We start from the raw sequence: 21,842 nt of genomic DNA, 5'->3' as shown, positions 1-21,842 counted from the left end.
GGTAACTGATCTGTGCTTATAACCACATTGACGCTGAACAAGCCATTGTTCCTAAGACTTACTGAGGTCAGCCAAGCCCTGAGCACATATCTATCTCCATAGTTTCCATTTTACCACGGACATCTAACTACAAAGCAGAGGCTAAAAATAGATCAAGCCTAGTGTTTACATACATTCCACAGAATTGCATATCTAACCCTAAGGGTTTTAATCAACAACACTTTTCCCAGTCCAAAGAGAGATATTTCATTTAGTGGGGAAAAGTTGCTCCTCCATTTTGAGAAAACAAAAATACAAACTAAAGGAATTATGAAGATTCAGAAATGTTCAAAGAATATTATTTGCACCTGTTATCTCTAGGTCTAAAAAAAGAAAAGCTAAACTAAGCCCAGGATTAGGTTGGCTTTCTTTTCTTTTACATTGCATTACACAAAGGAAAAAATATTGATGTTTTCTTCTCTCTCTTGTTTCTAGGTCAACATTTCTAGGTTAGCATGTTTCTCCAAGAAGTTTGAGTTGTTCAACATTAAGCCATTAATGAATACCTACCTACTTGCCTACATAAAATATTGACAAAGTAGGAAAGAACACGATGTGAAGTTGAGTATAGAAAAATAATTACAGTTCCATTTCCTATAGAAAGTTTATTATGTGAGGCTTTTTAAAGCTGAAGTAGCTAAGTCTTCCAAAGATAACAAAGAGTAAATGTTTTCTGAATAAAATATAAAAATGCTCAGGGTTCAATTATTAATGTTTAATATAATATATCCATTTATAAATAAATATGAATATTACACATATGGTTAAAGAAAGAATTTGTTTAAACTTTTAACATAGAATTTAGCTATAGAATTGAAGTAAAGATCTCTTTAAAATACAAATCCATAAAACTATAAATTCTATAGCCTTGGGGAAATGAAATAAGTACACAAGGAGTTACATTAACAACTATCCAATAATGAAAATACCCATCTCTACATCTTCTTCTATAGACTCAGCACAGAGAGTCTTGGAAAATGGATATTTAAAATGTAATCCTCTATTACAAAACAGCTGCTTTCCTAAATGAGGTTCTTAACGTTCTATGGTACATTCTTCAGAACAAAATGTTGCTGTCACATACACATGGTGCTAATTCCCCCCAACTTTCCTTTGGAAGGCAGTTCATTTGAAGCAAGCACTAAAAGAAATGAATTCACCTTAGCGGCAATATTTCTATATTTACAGCCAACACAAAGTCCTTCTGAATATCCCATGAAAGTGAGATGGCAAGATGATCCCGTTCCATTTTAAACGGAATTTCATAACGTTGCCATCATGCATCCTAGGTAAACCCCAGCAGACTCTGGCTCTGTTACTAAGCAGAGCAGAAGCTCCCAGGAGGTCCCAGCTAGTGCCCAAGATACAACAGCTGTAGATCAGCTGCTGCTTAAATCCAGTGGGGATTCAGGAATTTCTGCCTTCAGAAATCATCCCCACTTAGATTCATACAAACCGTTGTATCATCTCCTTAATAACGTCTTTAAATCCCAGAAACAAACACTTTTCTAGTTGTCTTAGATATTTTGTGGACTTAAATTTTATAAAACCTAAAATTATAGTATTATGTTTATAACAAAAGAATGCAATTATGTCAGCTGCTCTGGAGGGGATTCTAGGCAGCTAGAGGTTCTTTACCCCATAGCCCAAAAATGTCTGTTTTCAAGTTCAGCAATTCCTTCTGTGGACTGTAGATAGGTTTAAAAAGATTTTTTTTAACATGTATTTATTTTTGTGAGACTGAGAGAAAGAATGTGAGTGGGGGGCGGGCAGAGAGAGAGGGAGACACAGAATCTGAAGCAGGCTCCAGGCTGTAGGTGGTCAGCACAGAGCCTGATGTGAGGCTCAAACCCACAAACCGCAAGATCACGCACCACCTGAGCCGAAGCTGGATGCTTAAACGACTGAGCCACTCAGGTGCCCAGGACTTTTAATAAAATCACATGAATCTTGCAAGTGTGTTTTTGATTCCCATGAAACATTTCATTCTGGATATCAAGAATATAAAAACTGGCTTGGGCTGAGAAGGTAAGCATCTGCCCAGCATTCATCAGGCTGGAACAAAAGACACAGAAGCCAATTGCAAAGTTCACAGGAAACAGTTCTCCCAGGGACACTGCTGCTGTAAGGGGTTGTGGTAACCTTCTTTATGTGACTGCAGATCACTGAGCAGCTTTCTTCTCTAATATCAAAGATTATCAGTAAGTTTGCTGTTTGAAATTTTATCAGGGAAAATGAGACATTGTACTCCTGCCTGGACGACCCCAGTCACTGTTGACACAGAGAAGCAGCCTCAGTTTCCAACCCTTGGGCTGAGCTCCCACATTAAGTGTATCTGGATACAACAGACCTCATTTATCTCAACTCCACTGTGTCCAGTAGAAACAGGACCCTGGTTCACTTTGCAAACCAGACCTGAATGTACACTCCACTCTTCCTAAAACGCTATAGTAACTCTCTTTTCCCTCTGTGGTGTGGTCTCCCTCACTGCAACGGCTTGATCAATCTACTTTTATCGCAATATAGGTTTTGTTCCTGGTATTCTTAGGCTGACTGAGACAAGGGCGTGGTTTTCTTAAATGTTCTAGCTAAAGAAAATATCTGCTGCCCGAACACTAGGTCAGAACTGGCTCTCAGATATTGAGAAAGTAGAACACCTCTCTGCTGTAGTTTGGGCGCCTGTGACCTGTGAATTTTAAATTTTATTCTGGCTTCTCATCTAAGTAGAAACATTCTGAGGGCCAGGAAACCTGCTGTGAGTGTTGAAATGATATTTTTTGGCTCTGCTGCTGCTGAATGTTGAAATCAATCTGTGACAAAACTTCTCTGCTTCTAGCAATATCACAGTTGGCAATGCAAGCAAGATACGCCAGTGTGATTATAAAGTGTGAAACTCAAAGAGAATGTAAAGGGAAACAGGTAGACAGAAGTCCCAAGTCTCCCAAATACACGGCCTCACTCCACACCTGGTTTAAAGGTAGGGCTGCCAGATTAAAAAGAAAGGGAAACATGATGTGGGAGGGTTATTCAGAGAACGTGCCTTTGCCCTAAGGTTGCAAAGGTGCTTTTGACATACCCGTGAGAGTAGCCATAATCATAGGCTGAGGCTGTCTTCCGGCTGGCTGCAATTGCATGGGTGGACGCAGTGGCCAGGGAGGCCTGCTGCTGGTACGAGGCGGCGGACGCCTGGCTGAAGGCCTCGGATTCCTGGCGGTGCGCGGCAGAGGACCTGGTGCTGTAGGCCGTCGAGCCGTGGGTGTAGATGGCAGAACTTTTCTTCTCCTGCTGGTAGTGGCTCATGGTGGTGCGAAGGTCCTTGTTGCGGTAGCTGCTATCATAGTGCTGGTGGAGCTTCTGATAAAATGGCAGAGACATCGTGTGCCCCGGAGGGAACCAGGTAACCCTACAGGAAAGCAGCAAGTTTTGGGTGAACTATTAAGTAACAAGTGGGGCCCCTGAGTGTCTCAGTCCTTAAGTGTCCAATTCCTTTTTCTTTTTTTAATGTTTATTTATTTATTTTTGAAAGACAGAGTGGGGGGGGCAGAAAGAGAGGGAGAGAGAGAGAATCCCAGGCAGGCCTTGCACTGTCAGTACAGAGCCCAATGTGGGGCTTGAACTCACAAACCATGAGATCATGACCTGAGTGGAAACCAAGAGTCCGCGACTCAGCGACTGAGACACCCAGGCACCCCTATGTGTCTGATTCTTGATTTCAGCTCAGGTCATGATCTCACAGTTTCATGAGTTCGAGCCCTGTGCGGCTTTGTGTGCTGACTGCCTAGGGCCTGCTTGGGATTCTCTGTCTCCTCGTCTCTCTGCCCCTCTCCTGCTCACACTGTCTCTGTCTCTCTCAACATGAAAGAAAGGAAGAAAGAAAGAAAAGAAAGAAAGAAAGAAAGAAAGAAAGAAAGAAAGAAAGAAAGAAAGAAAGAAAGAAAGAAAGAAAGAAAGAAAGAAAGAAAGAAATTAAGAAAGAAAGAGAGAGAGAAAGAGAGAGAGAAAGAAAGAAAGAAGAGAGAGAGAGAAAAAGAGAGAGAAAGAGAGAGAGAGAAAGAAAGAGGAATAGAGGGAGAGAGAAAGAAAGAAAAAGAAACAAGTTATTTAAACCAATATGTAAAAATTAATACTCTTATCCTTTCCAAAAAGTAAATGAAAAATGATGTGAAGTTTAGATTAACTCGTTACTCAGCAAACTTTCGACTTCATGGCCACATGAGCCCCCTCCTGCCATTAGGCCTTCTATTAGTGCCGGTTTGTTTTTGTTTGTTTGTTTTAATATCTAGGAGGTCTTAAAGTTTCCTTACCCTGGCTATTTGTCTTTTTCTCAGTCCTTTCATTACATGTATTTCTAATTTTCTGGCATTTCATTCTGATGGGAGCTTCTTCTGGGAGATTATGTAATGATGGAGAGCCTGTGTATAGTCAACGTGGTTTTCATTCAACAAATAATTACTGATCTCCTACTATGAGCCTGGAACTGTTTGAGCACAAGAAATACACAGATAAACAAAAGAAATAAAATCCCTGCTCTGATAACCTTATATAGGACCTTATATTCTATAGCAGGAGACAGCCAATAGAGAAAATAAGTAAAACGTAAAGTAAACAGAATGTGTTAAATGCTACAGACAAAATCAAAGGGGGAAAAAAGAACAGAGAAGGGAAGTTGGGATGCAATTTTAAACAGCCTCATTAGGGATGGCTTCTGAGCATGAAAGTGACATCTGCGCATGAGAATATCAGAGGAAGAGTGTTTTAGATGGAAGACCATTGCAAAGACACTAAGGTGTGAGCATGCCTGTTATATTCCAGGAGTAGCAAATGGCCATTAGGCTGCAAGGAGTGAGCAGGGTGCAGGGAGAGGCACAGGAGAGATGTTAGGGGTTGGAGGGTATAGACAGCATAGGGCCCGATAAGTGACTTTAGGGACTTTGTCTTTTACTCTGAAAGGACAAAAAACCATCAAAAGGTTCCAAGCTGAGACACTCTGGCTGAAGGAAAGACAGGAAACCAATTAGAAGGCTGTTATGGGGGTGCCTGCCTGGCTCAGTTGGTGGAGTGTATGACTTTTGATCTTGGGGTTGTGGGTTCATGCCCCACATTGGGTGGAGAGATTACTTAAAAATAAAACCTTTTTAAAAATAAAAATAATTTTTTTTAAAAAGAAGGCTGTTATGAGCTGAGTTGTATTCCCCCGGATTCATATGTTGAAGTCCTAACCACCAGTACTTCAGAATGTAACTATATTTAGAGATAGGGTCGTTAGAGAGGAAATGAGGTTAAAATGAGATCATTGGGATGGGCCCTCATTCAGTATACATTTCAGAGGAAATTGGGACACAGACATGTACATATACAGAGGAAGACTCTGTGAGGAGGGACAAGAAGATCATCTACAAGCCAAGAAGAGAGGCCTCAGAACAAAACAACTCTGCCAATACCTTGATCTCAGATTTCTAGCCTCCAGAATTGTGAGAAGATACATTTCTGTTGTTTAAGCCACCCAGTCTATGGTACTCTGTTAGGGCAGCCCTAGTAAATGAATCCAAAGGCCACTGCAATGGGGGCGCCTGGGTGGCTCAGTTGGTTAAGCGTCCGACTTTGGCTCAGGTCAGATCTCGTGGTTTATGGGTTTGAGCCCCGCATCAGGCTCTGTGCTAACAGCTCAGAGCCTGGAGCCTGTTTCAGATTCTGTGTCTTTCTCTCTCTCTGCCCCTCCCCCACTCATGCTCTGTCTCTGTCTCAAAAATAAATAAACTATAAAAAAAATTAAAACAAACAAACAAACAAAAAAACAAAAAAACGCCACTGCAATGGTCCAGGCTAGAGGTGACAGTGATGTTGTGGAAGTGTGAAAAGTGATCAGACTCTGCACGTGTTTTGAAGGTAGAACCATCAGCATTTGCTGAAAGTTCTGAATTAGGATGTGAAACAAAGAGAGGGGTGAGAGATGATGCTGAGGGTTTTGCCTAAGTAATTGGAAGAATGAAGTTGTTAACCAAGATAGGTAGGAGTATAAGGAAGCAGTTAGGGATGGAATAACAGGAGATGGGTGTGCAATATACTACAACTGAGATACCTGCTAGACATCCAAGTGGAGATGTTAAGGTGGATACGTGACTTTGGAGCACAGAGTAAAGGTCCACGATGGACACCTACATTTGGGAGTCAGCAACATACAGATGGTATATAAAGCCAAAAAATAGATGAGAATAATTGTAAATGGAAAAGGAAGTCCTAGGACTGAGCCTTGGGATTTGCTTATATGGTTGACCCTTGAACAATGGCAGGGGTTAGAGGTGTCAACTTCTGCTCGTACCCACATAGTCGAAAATCCACATATAACCTTTCACCTCCCCCAAACTTAACTATTGTTGACTAGAAGCCTTACTGATAATATTAACAGTAGAATAACACATATTTTGTATATTATATGTATTATATACTATATTATTATAATATACTATATTATTATAATAAAGTAAGTCAGAGAAAAGAAAATATCCAATCAAAAAGAAAATACATTTATAATACTATACTATATTTATCAAAAAAAAGTTTGTGTATAAGTGGGGCCATGTGGTTCAAACCCGTGTTATTTAAGGGTCAACTGCTTTATCCTGTAATGAGCTCTCTCAAATCTCACAAACGCTTCAAAAAGGTATAGTGTCAAACCAGAGAAATTATTTGCTCCATTAAGAATATGAAGGCTTCTAGTCTTCCTACATAAAGAAGTAAAAACGTCAGCCATCAGTGTAGAAGTTTGCACTGTGAACTTCAACTAACAGTTCAACTGACAAAGGTAAGTGTGTGTAGCATAGAGAGGGGAGGCCACACGTTGCATGAGCTTTCTTCAGTACTGTGTCCACTGACAGGTGCCTTACCAGCCACAGTGACAATGCTGGAGGAAATAATAGTTTTATAGAAGTCCCTCCGCCCATTTTAAATACTTTTATGTATGTTCTGAAATGTGATTTCTAAATCTTACAAGTAAAATTGGCTGTGAGGTAATCACTTTTTTCCAAATCTCTTTTTTGATTATTTTAAATGAGGAATCCTTTCAAAGTTGCCATATTTTTTGTCAGGTTTAAATCAACTTTTTATTTAGACTCTTTTATAAGTCACCATGTATTCCCTAGGGAAGAAAGTCCAGCAAACTCCACTCCAGAAATACTTATCCTGAGGCTCATGGAAGATATCAGTCTACATGGCATTTCCCAAGAGGAAAAAAATAGCTACTAGCAAGCAACTTTGCTTCAAGCCTTAAATAGACTGCTATCTTCTATTCTAAAACATACAGAATAATTACCATATGTAATGAATAATTATTAGATAACTTTTGATTAAAAAATAATTAGAATATATTAATATAGAAATATGGTAGGCAATTATAAAGATAATATATAAGTTTCTTTAACGATACATACTACATTGCAACATGACAAAGGTTATTTAAAAGATGTCCAAACAAATGAATGACCTTCCTCTGTATTATGTTATAAGACAAGTTCATATAAGCTCAGGTGACTTGAAACACTGTCTTTTAAAAATCTTTAAATATTTTCCTCCAATTCTATTTTCTACTCTATTTCTATTTATCCCCAATTCTATTTTCTACTTTTATTTCTATTTTGCCCTCAATATATTTATTCTTTTTTTTTTTTTTTTTTAAATGTTTTATTTATTTCTAGGAGAGAGAGAGAGAGACAGCATGAGCAGGGGAGGGTCAGAGAGAGAGGGAGTCACAGACTGAAACAGGCTCCAGGCTCTGAGCTTGCAGTCAGCACAGAGCCCGACGCGGGGCTCGAACCCACAAACCGCGAGATCATGACCTAAGCGAAAGTCGGACGCTTAACCGACTAAGCCACCCAGGCGCCCCTCAATATATTTATTCTTAACAGTACTTAATATTGCACGTGCATCCATAATGTATTACAAGTAAACAGGGTCTGGCTTTTAGTCATCAGAGCTCCTTGCCATGCTCTGACCTCTGGAACGAAGGTATGACTACCTTCTCTTCATAAGTAAGAGAGGATTAGCCCCAACACGTGACAGCTAGAGTATCCTGAGAGGAAAGATGGTTTGGTCGTCTTCTGTTCCTTTAAGACTGGGATTTTCTTTCTGAATATAATTCGGGGATTTTGGAAGAAATATTGATTTCATAATTGTAATCCTGAGATGATACTTTTGTACAAGCGTTAGAGGCCAAAAGCTGCTTAAAATCATTCACAGAAAGTGTTAACTTTAGGATCATTGCGTGGGGATCAGTGTTGCTACTGAACTATTATTTAACCATTTTCAGGTCAGAAATATCACAATGCAGTCTTACACTTATCGACATGGCACTGATAGAACAAAATCACTGAATTCGAAACTAGGGACTTCAGAGTTAATTTACCTCCTTTTGGTCTAATTTATTATCAGGAAATGTTGTAGGCATGCGAATGACAGAAAACATATTACTTGCTGTCACTTCATCCATTCCAGATTTCAACCAAACCACAGAACTATACCTTGGAAAGAGTACTCGGACTCACACTTATAGTTCCACCGAAGACAGATATTATCTCCTTATAGTTCCAGGAACTGTAGCTTAACTTAAAAAGAACAGTGTGATGTGAGAGAATAGCTGTGCCAGCAGAAACTGGCACCCTGCTGCTTTTGTCTTCCTTCCCAGGGGCTCCACTTTCCTATTTCTCTGCTATTCTGACAGCTCCTTGGGCAAACCACTGAGCTCACAAGATAGAAAGAAACCACACACAGGCAAGCAATGCTGTTAAGCACATAAAATATCAAGTGCATTCTTCCACCTCAATGCCACACTTACCAGTTTGCAAAGGAGTGAAGGTGGTGCAAATGCTCTAAGGTGGCTGTGGAGCTGGATAAGAGAATGAAAAGCCCACGTAGGTTGAATCCAAAAAAAACGTGAAGAGGCAGGCCTAAAGACAGGACCCTGGGGACCAGTTCAAAAATAATGGATGTGGTCAGGCTGTAGAATGTCAGAGCCACACAGCCAGCCTTTTATGGCCAAGAAGGCAGACAAATATAGCAGCAAGTGGACGGGGCGGGTAGTCCTAATGAGACGAAGAGACAGGCATTGGCAGGTAGCTGCCTAGTCATTAATTACATTAATGCCAGTCAATGGGTCTGTCCTGATTTAACCAAATGCAGGATTTTTCTGAGGCTGGAAGAGCTATTTTGACTATCTCTTTTATCGCTGGATATTTAAACGTGTAATGGAAAAAGCAGTTTGTGTTGTGAACTAAAAATAGGTGTGGTAATCTGATTCCCAAAATGGACTTCATGGAATTTTAATGCCAAGATATGGTTCTGAGTGTGCTGTTTGTAACACATGTACAGTACATTTAAAAGGCACAAGGTGAAAAAAGAACTGGAAGCTAACTAAAGGCAAAACAAGTTAAAAATGGGTCATGTGTGGTGGCAATTTTGGCCTGAATATACAGTCACTGTTTCTCTCATGTCAGGGAAATTTTCAAAGTCACGGCTTCAGGCTTGAGTATTTGAATCCCTTTTTCATTAATTAAAGCCTTTGAGAAGCAACACGTTTTTCTCTTTGCCAAAGTCACAGTAGGGTCAGATTATCTAACAAGATATTATTTTTTTGTTTCTCAGACTATGTAACAAATTAACAGGTGGTATAACCTGGTGGTCAGAGACTACATTTTGGATTCAGACTATAGCTAGATTCCTGGCCAATGATGCAACCTCAAGCAATGTATTTCTCCTTCCTAAGCTTCATTTTCCTTCTCTACAAAATATATCCAAATTATGAGAATGCTGTAGAGATTCAATGTGATAATGCATTTAACCTAGTGATACCACATAACAGTAAACATCAACTATTAATACTGATAGAAATAATTTGAAAGCTCATTGTTCAGATTATATATACTGAGCTGTTTAAGTTCTGACATGATATACAGTGATATCACCTCAGCTTAATACAGATCACTTGTAACTAGAAAAATATTAAACAGACTTAATATTGCAGCCTATAATTACTTTGTTGATGATAACTACAGTTAACACCAAGATGCTGTGATAGGCACTTTATATACAGTCTATCATTTAATTCTCATAATTTCCTGCAGCCTAGGTATAATCAGCTTTTCTATATAGCCAAGGAAATCAAGGTTTTGAAAGGCAAAGTCATTTGGCAAAGATCACACAGCTAGTAAATAACAAATGCAATTCATTCCATCCATATTTGGACTCCAAATCCCATGCACTTCTTTCATGCATTGATGTATCCTCTAGTGACACTTCGTTTACAGGAAACTAGGTATTTTGAAATGGCCTTCGAGCGTAATGTAAGTCTCTCTTAAGTAATGGTCAGCTTCTGAGCTATCTAAAGTATGTAAAAGAATGCATTCCGTTTAGTCCTGATGCTGTTTCCTGGTAAAATTCAACCTGGCACTTCTTCATCAACACGTACCTCCTATTAGTGTGCATATGGAAATTTGAGTTATTTAGAATCCACATATATGTGAGAATTTTCCAAGCTTCATGTTCCCCAAGCATCCATTTGTCCTCTAAACATCCATGGCCTGAGCCGAAGTCAGACGCTTAACCGACTAAGCTACCTACGTGCTCCAAGAGACTAATATTATTAAAATTACATAACTAGAATGTGACAGAAGGTTTAAACTCAGTCCTGTTCTACATAGAGTGTAGTTTCCTATATTTCATACTATACTGCCTTTCAACAATTTAACTCTGTGTGTGTGTGTGTGTGTGTGTGTGTGTGCGCGTGTGTATAGATAGAGCCATATGCCAATAATGCCCATCAGAAGGCAGATATGTTGGCCAACAGACACATGAAACAATGCTCAGTGTCCCTCATCATCAGGGAAATACAAATCAAAACCACACTGAGATATCACCTCATACCAGTCAGAGTGGCTAAAATGAACAAATCAGGAGACTCTAGATGCTGGTGAGGATGTGCAGAAATGAGCACCCTCATTCACTGTTGGTGGGAATGTAAGCTGATGCAACCCCTCTGGAAAACAGTATGGAGGTTCCTCAAAAAATTAACAATAGAACTCTCCTATGACCCAGCAGTAGCACTGCTAGGAATTTACCCAAGGGATACAGAAGTGCTGAGGCATAGGGGCACATGTACCCCAATGTTCATAGCAGCACTCTCCACAATAGCTAAAACATGGAAAGAGGCTAAGTGTCCATCAACGGACGAATGGATCAAGAAAATGTGGTATATGTATACAATGGAATACTACATGGCAATGAGAAAGAATGAAATCCGGCCATTTGTAGCAACATGGATAGAACTAGAGGGTGTTATGCTGAGCAAAATAAGTCAGGCAGAGAAGGACAAATACCATATGTTTGTACATATAGGTGGTTTAGGAGGAAGTTAATGGAGGACGATGTGGGAGAAGGGGAAAAATAGTTGGGGAGAGGGAGGAAGGCAAACCATGAGAGACTCTTGAATGCTAAGAACAAACTGAGGACTGATAGGGGTGGGGGAGAGGGGAAGGGGGTGATGGGCATGGAGAAGGGCACTTGTGGGGATGAGCACTGGGTGTTATATGGAAACCAACTTGATAATAAACTATTTAAGGGGGAAAAAAAGAAAGCAGATCTGTTACTAAAGAATTTTAGTTATGTTTCCTGTGCAACAGACAATTATTTATTAGATCAAGATATACTGGCTACAAAATCAATACCTTAAAATATTTATGGAACTTTAATTCCAGTTAAAAATACAAAATTAGAAAAGTCCACACACACTTGTAGAAAAACTAAAATATTATTATTTATACATTGACACTCAGGATCCCAGTGAAAGCCAAATAGTTTATTTCAAACAAGTATATAGGATTTGACAAAACAGCATGAGCTAGAAGAAGCTTAGTTTACCACGTGATCTTTCTCCTATAGTATCATCTGCATTCACCCTTTCCTAACAACATACTTATTTAAAATACAGCTATCCAGGGGTGCCTGGGTGGCTCAGTCAGTTAAGCATCTGACTCTTGATTTTGGCTCAGGTCATGGTCTCATGGTGGGTGAGTTCGAGTCCTGCAATGGACTCTGTGCTGACAGAGTGGAGACTACTTGGGATTCTCTCTCTCTCTCTCTCTCTCTCTCTCTTTTCTCTGTGACCCCCCACCCCTTGAACCAAATAAACATTAAAAAAAATAACACATAGCTATCCAAATTACATACATACTGTGGTGTACTGCATAATTAAACTAAAATTAAAGAAGAAAAATTTAGCTGGTTTCATAAAAATCAATTATTGTGATTCAACCATGATTCCCTTATAGATGAAAAATCATCTTGCCAATTACTGTGATAAAATCATAAAGCCCTTATAGATGTATAATTATTCTGAAAACTTAATGGATGATAACCAAGTATTAATTTAAATTTCCTAGGAAACCAACTAATGGAAATGGCTTTTTAAAAAGCATTTAACTATAAAAGTCTGGAAATTTTAAAAAACACTTGTTCTAGAATTATGTTTTTTTAAAAAGTAATTTTAGAGTAGAAACATTCTCTATTCAAACTGACTTTTAAGGGTATTAATATTTTGGGGGCACCTGGCTAGCTTAGTTGGAGAGCATGATCTGGAGGTTTAAGTTTGAGCCCCATGTTGGCTGTAGAGACTACTAAAATAAATAAACAGTATGAATCTTTTTAATACTTAATATTTATTATATAGCATAATTATATATTTTTATGTAACATTAATATTTATTAAAAATTAAAGGTGAAATGATGAGTTTAACTAACAGTAGTATATCCTAAAAGCAAAAATAAATAGGGGTGCCTGGGAGGCTCAGTTGGTTGAGCATCTAACTTCAGCTCAGGTCATGATCTCACAGTCCATGAGGTCCATGGGTTCGAGCCCCACATTGGGCTCTGTGCTGACAGCTGAGAACCTGGAGCCTGCTTTGGATTCTGTGTCTCCCTCTCTCTGCCCATCCCCCACCTGCACTGTCTCTCTTTCTCTCAAAAATAAATGAACATTAAAAAAATAAAATAAATGTTTAAATTGTATTAGCCACCTAATAATTTTCATTTTACAGTAGAAGAGGAAAAAAGAGCAAATAATTATTCTATGTATGAGGGAATAAGCAAGAATATTCTAGGGGCATCTGGGTGGCTCAGCTGGTTAAGCGTCCAACTCATGATTTCAGCTCGGGTCATGACCTCACGGTTGTAGCACTGAGTCCCACGATGGCTTCCATGCCTGCTTAAGATCTTCTCTCTTCCCAGTGCACCTGGGTGGCCCATTCAAGTAGGCGTCTGACTCTTGGTTTCGGCTCAGGTCATGATCTCACAGTTTGGTGACTTTGAGCTCTGCATCAGGCTCTGTGGTGGCAGCATGGAGCCTGCTTGGGATTCTCTCTCCCTCTCTGTGCCCCTCCCCCACTCATACTGTCTCTGTCTCTCTAAAAAATAAATAGACTTAAAAAAAATAAATTCTCTTTCTCCTCTTTCTCTGCCACTCCCATGCTTGCACTTTCTCTCTCTCTCAAAAAGAAACAATAAAAAGACAAACCAAAAAAGTAATTAAAATAAGTATTCTTTAGAAATGAAATGTAAATAAAACAAAAACTAAATTCCAACTCAAATCAAGAATTTTTTTTAAGTTGCAGGTTGCAGTTAACAAGTACAATGCATGTATCAACAATATGGAAAAAGAAAGAGCATGTATTGAAAACCTACTATGTCACACACCATGCCATGCCCTAGGGTCCAGTGGTGATTTGCTCATGTCCCCAAAGTAGCCACTGTGTAGTTGTGTAGACAAAGTTGGATAGTTACTTTAAAATAATTGTGGTACTGTTGCATAAGGTAATATCTGACATTTTACCCTGTATAATTTGCCAGCTCCACTCCTTTCTATTTCTCATCTTATGGGCCCAAATACTGCATAATGAGCATTAAGCATGTTCACCCTTTGTGCCAGAAGCAGACATTTTTTTTTTTTTTTTTGACATTTTCTTTATTATATTGGCTAGTAAGCATGCCTGCCTTTTTCCCTGGAGAGAGATACTCTTTCTACCTTCAAAGGCTGTTCACTACACAAACATTCCTGGAAAGACAGTCTGGAACAAATGGAAGCCTGGGTCTGCTTGCAAGATATACAGAAACATGAATGACCCATGGAGAACTGCCTCCCAACAACTGAAATACATTGTTTTTCCAAAAACAGTAACTTTTTCTTCTTCTTTTTTAAGTAGGCTCCATGCCCAACATGGGGCTTGAAGTCATGACCCTGAGATCAAGAGCTGCATGCTCCACCAACTGAGCCAGCCAGGCACCCCTCTTCTTTTTTTTTTTTTAAGTGAGAACCAAGCTAGGGGTGCCTGGGTGGTTCAGTCGGTTAAGCCTCCAACTTTTGATTTCAGCTCAGGTCATGATCTCCAGGTCATGATCTCAGGGTCATGAGATTGAGCCCCATATAAAGCCCCATAACGAGCCCCACATTGGGTCCTGTGCTGGGTGTGGAGCCTGCTTGAGAGCAGGGAACCCACTTTCCCTCCCCTGCTCGCTCATTTACCCATGCACATGCTTGCTCTTAAATAAATAAATAATAAATAAATAAGAACCAGGCTAAAGAGGGACAGATTTGAATCTCTAATTTCATTTTTGACAGTTTTAGAGTAGTAGAATTTACACATCACAAAATTCACCCATTTTAAGAGTGAAGTTCAATCAATGAGTTTTAGTAGATTTATATAGTCGGGCACCGGGCAACCATCACCAAAATCCAGCTTTAAAATACTTCCATCACCGGAAAAAGCTACCTTATGCAAGTTTGTAGTTAATCATTGGTCCCATCCACAGCCTAGGCAACAACTGACCTGGCTTTCTGTCTCTATAGTTTAGCCTTTCCTAGAAATTTCATATGAATGGGATCATACAATACGTAGTCCTTTACGTCTGAGTTTTTTCTCTTAGTAAGATGTTTTTGAGATTCATCCATGTTGTTGCAAGATTTGGCAGCTTGTTTCTTTTTATTGCTGAGAAATATTTCACTGAAAGATATACCATATTTTGCTTATCCATTCACCAATTAATGAACTTCTCATTGTGTCCTATTTTGGGCTATTGTGAATAATGCTATCTTGAATTTTTAAATATATTTATCCTTATATAGTCAACCACACTTGGTCTCACAGATAACAAGTAGCAAAACACTGACCAAAAAGTATTGATATTTAACACTTACATAGTACTTACTATTTCCCAGGTGGTATTATAAATGGCTTATATGTATTAACTTCTTTATTCCTCAGAGCACTCTATGAGGTAGGTACTATTATTATTGTACAGTTTCACTAATGAGAAAACTGAGGTATGGAGAAGTTCAGTAACTTGCTCAAGTACATACAATGAAAAAGTGTAAGATATTGTGGTAATTATTTCACAATATATGTGATTCAAGTTGTTATGCTGTACATTTTATTTTATTATTATTTTTAAGTAGGCTCCACGCCCAGTGTGGGACTTTAACTCACAAGAGAGATCAAGAATTGCATGTTCTACCAACTGAGCCAGCCAGGTATCCCTATGCTATATATTTTAAACTTCTACATTGCTGAATGTCAATTATATCTCAATAAAACTGGGAAAAAATGTTAAGAGTGAGAATTCAATTTGAGATAACCCAGGAGCACCTGGGTGGCTTAGTCAGTTGAGCATCCAACTCTTGATCTTGGCTCAGGTCATAATCCCAGAGTTGTGTGCTTAAAATTCTCTCGCTCTCTCTCCCAGCCTCACATGCTCTTTCTCTCTAAGAAAAAATATTTTTTTAATAAAATAAAAATCCTTAAGAAAAAAAACTATGTTCAAATTTAGATAACCCAGATCCAGACTTCACCCACTTATCAGTATACAATACTTGCTCATAACTAAAACAATCCACTTGTGATAAAATTCTGTAACTCCTTCTATTCTTTTAATAATGTAGATAATAGTTTTATATTTGAGGCAGGCATATATCTTCAAGTATTAACTTGATTATGTTCTTTGTTTTCTTCTCTCTCTTTCATACTTTGAGAGTCCCTTTTCCTTTCTCTCCCAATCCACACTGAAACAGAAACAAAGATGCACAAACAAAACAAACCTTCAGACTTAGGAGTTTCAGGTACAAGCTTACAGAGCAAGCTTTTCCTATCTTGCTCACCAGATAATACTGAGCCTAGAAAAGAAGAGGCAAAAGGCAGAGTAGCACTAGAGCCGAGGAGCAAGGGCCAATAGAAGGAATGGGGTGATCCTTAACCCCCAGAAGGAAGGAGGCCTTTGGAGGAAAGAACAAGGGAGTGGGGAGAAAGATTTGGGAAAATTTATCTTTAAAAATGGACTCTTGGAGCACTGGGTGGCTCAGTCAGTTGAGCGTCTAAACCTGATTTTGGCTCAGGTCATGATCCCAGAATCATGGGATCCAGCTCCATGTCAAGCTCTGTGGTGAGCATGGAGTCTGCTTAAGATTCTCTCTCTCTTTCTCTCTCTCTACCTCTCTCTCTTTCTCTCTCACTCTCTCTCCCTCCCTCTGCCCCACTTCCCCACTCATCTATACACACTCTCTCTCAATCTCATAAACACTCCTAACTTTGAAGGCACTGAGCTAAGTAAAATAAGCCAGGCACAAAGAACACATGTTATATGATTCTATTTACATAAGGTACCTAGGTCAAATTCATAGAGACAGAAAGTAGAATGGTAGTTGTAGTTGCCAGAGGCTAGGGCAGTGAGGTGTTAGAAATAGGGAACTAGTGTTTAATGGGTAGAACATTTCAGTTGAGGAAGATGAAAAAGTTCTAGAGACAGATGGTGGTGATAACTGTACAGCAGTGTTAATGTACTTAATGCCACTGAACTGTGCAACTTAAAAATGGTTAAGATGGTAAATTCTGTGTTGTATATATTTCACAATTTTAAAACAGGGGCTTCTGATTCACTACCGTTCAGTATAAACAGCCCACAGTTCAGCAATCCTGGACATTGATAACCCCATTCCCCATAAGAGAGATGGGAGACTTGGGGAACTTAGTCACCCTGGGCAGAGGGGAGAGCATGAAGGGGGGACAATGCCCCTCCCAAGGAGGAACTCAGCAGTGTCAGCTGAGAAATCTCTTGGTGAGCAGAGCAACAGATACACCGCTATCACAACTGGTTCTCATCAGTGTCTACACACTATGTTCTACCTTGTCCAGAGATATCCAATAACAATTAACGAATGCATTGTACGTTGGTGTCCTAATCCTTAAATATTGGACACATGGATGTTTCCAATTACTCATAAAGGCTAACAGTCAGGGTTAGGAACTAGCAACATCTTCAGTTGCAACCCAGCTCTTTTATTACATCTATGTGTGCTCCCTTCAGAGGCCTTTCCCTGCCTCCGTTTCTTCACAGTTCCCCTACTGGAGTGGGACCAGAAGAGTGGTTCTCCTTCCTTGCTACACATTAAAATAGCCAACAAGCTTCTAAACTTCTCTAGCTCAGACCATATTTCAGGACAATTACCTCAAAATCTCTGGGCATGGGACACAAGAGTTTCTAAAAGCTCCTAAATGACTCTAATGTGCAGCTCAAAGGAAAAATAATCTCTTAGGGATGATGAAAGCCTCTGAATTAAAAAGAGAGATATAAATATTTTGTACAAATAGACGTTTTCCTTTTCAATTACCTCCTTGGGAAATACTTTTCCAGAGAGGGACTATGAATTAAAGGTCATGTTTTGTGAGATTGCTATCTGGAATAATTAGGCTATGCCATCTACCAAATATGACTATGCTCTTTCTTCATGGCCACATCAATATTGCAATATGTATCATTTTAATTTATTTTAAATTTTAATTATTTTATTTTATTTTAGAGAGAGAGCATGCACCCTAGCAGGGGAGAGGGGCAGAGAGAGAGGGAGAGAGAGAATCCCAAACAGACTCCATGCTGTCAGTGCAGAGCCCAATGAGGGGCTTGATCTCACAAACTGTGAGATCATTACCTGAGCCGAAATCAAAAGTCCGACACAACCGACTGAGCCACCCAGGCATCCTTAATTTTAATTTATTTCAGCAAGTTTAACAGGTATAAAATAGATCTCATTGCTATTTTTATTGTTTTTATTTTCTTTTTTTTAAATGTTTATTTATTTATTTTGAGAGCGAGAGGAAAGAAAGAGAATCTCAAGGAGGCTCCATGCTGTCAGTGCAGAGACTGACACAGAGCTTGATCTCACAAACTGAGGTCATGACCTGAGCTGAAATCAGGAGTCAGATGTTTAACTGACTGAGCCCCAAGGTGTCCCCTTATAGCTATTTTTAAATGAATTTTAAAAATTCTTTGTGAGGCTGGACATTTCTTTCAATATTAGCTAACTATTGAGTTTTCCTCTGTGTGAGCTGTCTGCTAGATACTGTACCATGCTTTACATGTGTTTTGATTAATTTTTTAAAAATCCCCAAATTATAAATGAGAAAACTAAGATTCAGACAGGTTAGGCAAGTTACCCAAAGTCACGCAGCTAATAAATAGTGGAGCTGGTATTTGAACCCACCTCCATCTGGCTCTCAAGAACTACATTCTGAACAGGTAAACATTCAATGGCTGCTCTGCTCATAGTACATGCTGATGTTTTATACCATGTGATTCCTGCTCTCTGACCTACAATGATGGGTCACTCCAGACCTAAAGGTAACTGATGTATATCCTTGCCAGCAACCTATGTAAGGCCTGGTCCAAAAGGTAAGCCAAACCAATCACATTCCTCTCTTAAGAATTTGAATTTGGAAATGTTGTGTCAATGCACTTAATAGAAGGAGCAAAAGTGGAAAAGGTAGAATGAAGAGTTGCTTTGCAAATACTGGAATCAGAGGAACCGTGACAAGTTGAAATCATGAGGGACCAGAAATTAGGGTTAGCAGAGAAAGACAGTTGGTAGAGAGGAAACTAAGTAGATGTGCTCAAAGAAGCAGAGCCCTAATCAGAGAAAATTAATTGGCTCATGAGAGAAAAACCAAAGAGTCAATATCCCAAATCTCCCTCTGTTATCAGTAACTCCCCAGTTTAGATGCTGTTCATGTATATGCCTAACCTAGGTACCCTTTTTTTAGAGCTAACTGGACTGTGTCTGTTTAGAACAAGTCAAAATGAAACACTGTTTCCATTAAATTTAAAAAATTTTCTAGATATTAAGTTTTATCTGTCATATTGATCATAAAACATTTCCATTTCAATTCCTTCCTTGATTTCATTACATTTTGACTTTTGTAAAAGTAGAACCATCACTCTGATAATCAGTAACATTTTCACAGGCCACAAAACTTGTATTTGCACAAACAATAGGGACAGAAAGCAGAGAGTGGTTGCCTGAAGATGGGGGAGGAGAGAAGTGGGAGGAGTCAGGAAGGATGAGTTTACAAACAGTCATGAAGAAACTTTGGGGCTGACAGATATGTTCAGTATCTTGAGTGTGGTGAAGATTTCACAAGTGTACACATGTATCAAAACATGGAATATTGTACATTTAAAGTATGTGTGGTTTACTGTATGCCAATGATGCTGTAGTTAGACCATTTTTTAAAACATATATATTCTTAAAAAAAACCATATATATTCTTCTTTCCAGTTAAGATACTTACACAGTTCTATTTCATTCAACTTATTGTGCTTTACGCTTACTTGGAACTCACCTGCAATTTATTGTGATTTATGCTGTGAGAATTTAATCCAAGTTTATTTTTCTCAGTTTTAATATTCTCTTTTTCAACTACATTTCATAAATAGTTATTACTTGCACCATTGTTTATTACACTTGGGCAGTCATGTGCTGAGCCTATAAATTTCAATCTATTCCTATTAATATTTTTCATTCCTTGGCCAATTTTTCTATTTTAAAACCTAATACTGTCTGGTTTGGAAGTCGGAAATCTTGTTCCTTTGTGATATTTGTAATGTTTTAGAGTCAAGTAGAGGACTTTACATTAGGCAAGGATGCTAATGTTAGTTCTCTCTCTCTCTCTCTCTCTCTCTCTCTCTCTCTCACACACACACACACACACACACACACACAGATATATTTCATGTAACTATTATATACATTATTTTACCAAACATCTGATGCAGTTTATATGAAAAGAATTTAAATAGAATTACTCTAAGAATTAACAGAGTAACATATGGATGGCTCAGTTGGTTAATGGTCAGGCTTTTGACCTTGGCTCAGGTTATGATCTCATGGTTCATGGAATCCAGCCCCACGTTGGGCTCTGTGTTTACAGAGTGGAGCCTGATTGGGATTCTGTCTCTCCCCCTATGTCTCTGCCCCTACCCCACTCACCTGCATGCACGTGGATGCACTCTCTCTCTCAAAATAAATAATAAACTTAAAAAATAATAATAATAGAGGAACACCAAGATTTTATTCATTGTCTCCCCTGTCTTGAGCATTAATTTTTTTGGGTCTATATATCAAACAAGATCTAATCTGTCTGTGGCTAATCTGGCCACCACAACTACCTGTGTACCAAGAAAATTTTCGTTCTGGACCTAGCAGGCCACACAGAAGTCTGATAACATATATCTGGTTGCATTTCAACACAGGACCACTTTAATCATTTAACCACTTCCTAAGTCTCCTTTATTTTTTTCTACTACCTTTGCCTCAAAGTTCTTGCATAAGGTTTACAGTTTTAACTTAGGTTTAATTGAGCACACATGACATGCCTGGCACAGTGCAAGGTCATGGGTATAAAAACGGAAGGTGGCACTCTTAGGAAGTCTGTGTACTTTCATTTCATGGCTTTTCTTTCTTAAGCAGGTAATGAATTATGTAGCACACAATAAGATGAACACTCATCTTGGAAAGGCCCCTTCAAATTTAACTTCAGGTTCTTTGGTCTTTCAGGGATTATTGGGTAGTGCTGCCAGACCAGTGCTTTAATGCTTTACTGAATCAGTACTCCATGAGGTAATACAAAAGGAGGTGTTTTGTGTTAAATGCTGACAAGTTATTTGAAACAGAAACTCCCCACAGGAGAAAGAAGGACTCAGAATCAAAAGCTGTAATATACTTACAGGTGGCTGGCTAAAACAGATACTGCCCCAATGCACTGATTTCAGTGGAATTAAGCTTTGCTGGAAAGCCTGGCTTTATGGAAAGTCTTTTCTTTATGGAAAGAAACCATAAAGTCTCTTTTCCTGGGAAGAACAAAAACATAAGTCAACATTTTAGGCAAATATTCCCACTCTAAATTATTGATACAATCATTTTAATCAACAGCTAGCATGCTTCACCAATCAATATAACATAGAAGCTGAAAGCTCAGGCTTTGAAGTCATATAGACCTACATTAGATTCCTGCCCCTTCAAGTATTCCCCACAATATGACCTTGGGCAGGTTACTAATCCAAGCTTCAAGTTCCTCATCAGTAAAATGTTGGTGACAGTAACCATCTTGCAGGGCAGTGACTGAAATGTAATGTTAATAAGACACTTAGAGCACCTGGCTTATAAGAAGTAGTAAATAATAATAATAATAATAATAATATATTATATTATATTATAATAATATGTTTATTAATATTATTATTAATGGATACATTAAAAAACTTCTACATAGGGGATGCCTGGATGCCTCAGTTGGTTAAGCTCTGACTTCAGCTCAGGTCATGATCTCATAGTTCATGGGTTCAAGACCCATGTCAGGCTCTGTGCTGACAGCTCAGAGCCTGGAACCTGCTTCAGAGTCTGTGTCTCCCTCCTACTCTGCCCCTTCCCTGCTCACACTCTGTCT

The 21,842-nt window shown here is 38.9% G+C and overlaps 1 protein-coding gene across 1 annotated transcript in view; it reads right to left on the bottom strand.

Moving 5' to 3' along the window:
* The window catches only part of MYOM1 (myomesin 1), a 168,414-nt gene that overhangs the window by 135,075 nt on the left and 11,497 nt on the right, over positions 1-21,842 (bottom strand). Inside the window, exons 3-4 of the mRNA XM_039243209.1 lie at positions 21,124-21,246; positions 3,116-3,442 (exon numbers count right to left, since the gene is read on the bottom strand). Of these exons, the coding sequence (XP_039099140.1) occupies positions 3,116-3,414 (299 nt within the window). The 5' untranslated portion in view covers positions 3,415-3,442; positions 21,124-21,246. The remainder of the gene's footprint in view (positions 1-3,115; positions 3,443-21,123; positions 21,247-21,842) is intronic.

Source organism: Hyaena hyaena, unplaced genomic scaffold, assembly GCF_003009895.1.
Source record: "Hyaena hyaena isolate Hyena2069 unplaced genomic scaffold, ASM300989v1 scaffold_222, whole genome shotgun sequence".
NCBI lineage: Eukaryota > Metazoa > Chordata > Mammalia > Carnivora > Hyaenidae > Hyaena > Hyaena hyaena.
Note: the sequence above shows the minus strand (reverse complement) of the source record. Positions and strands in the feature narration are given on the sequence as shown.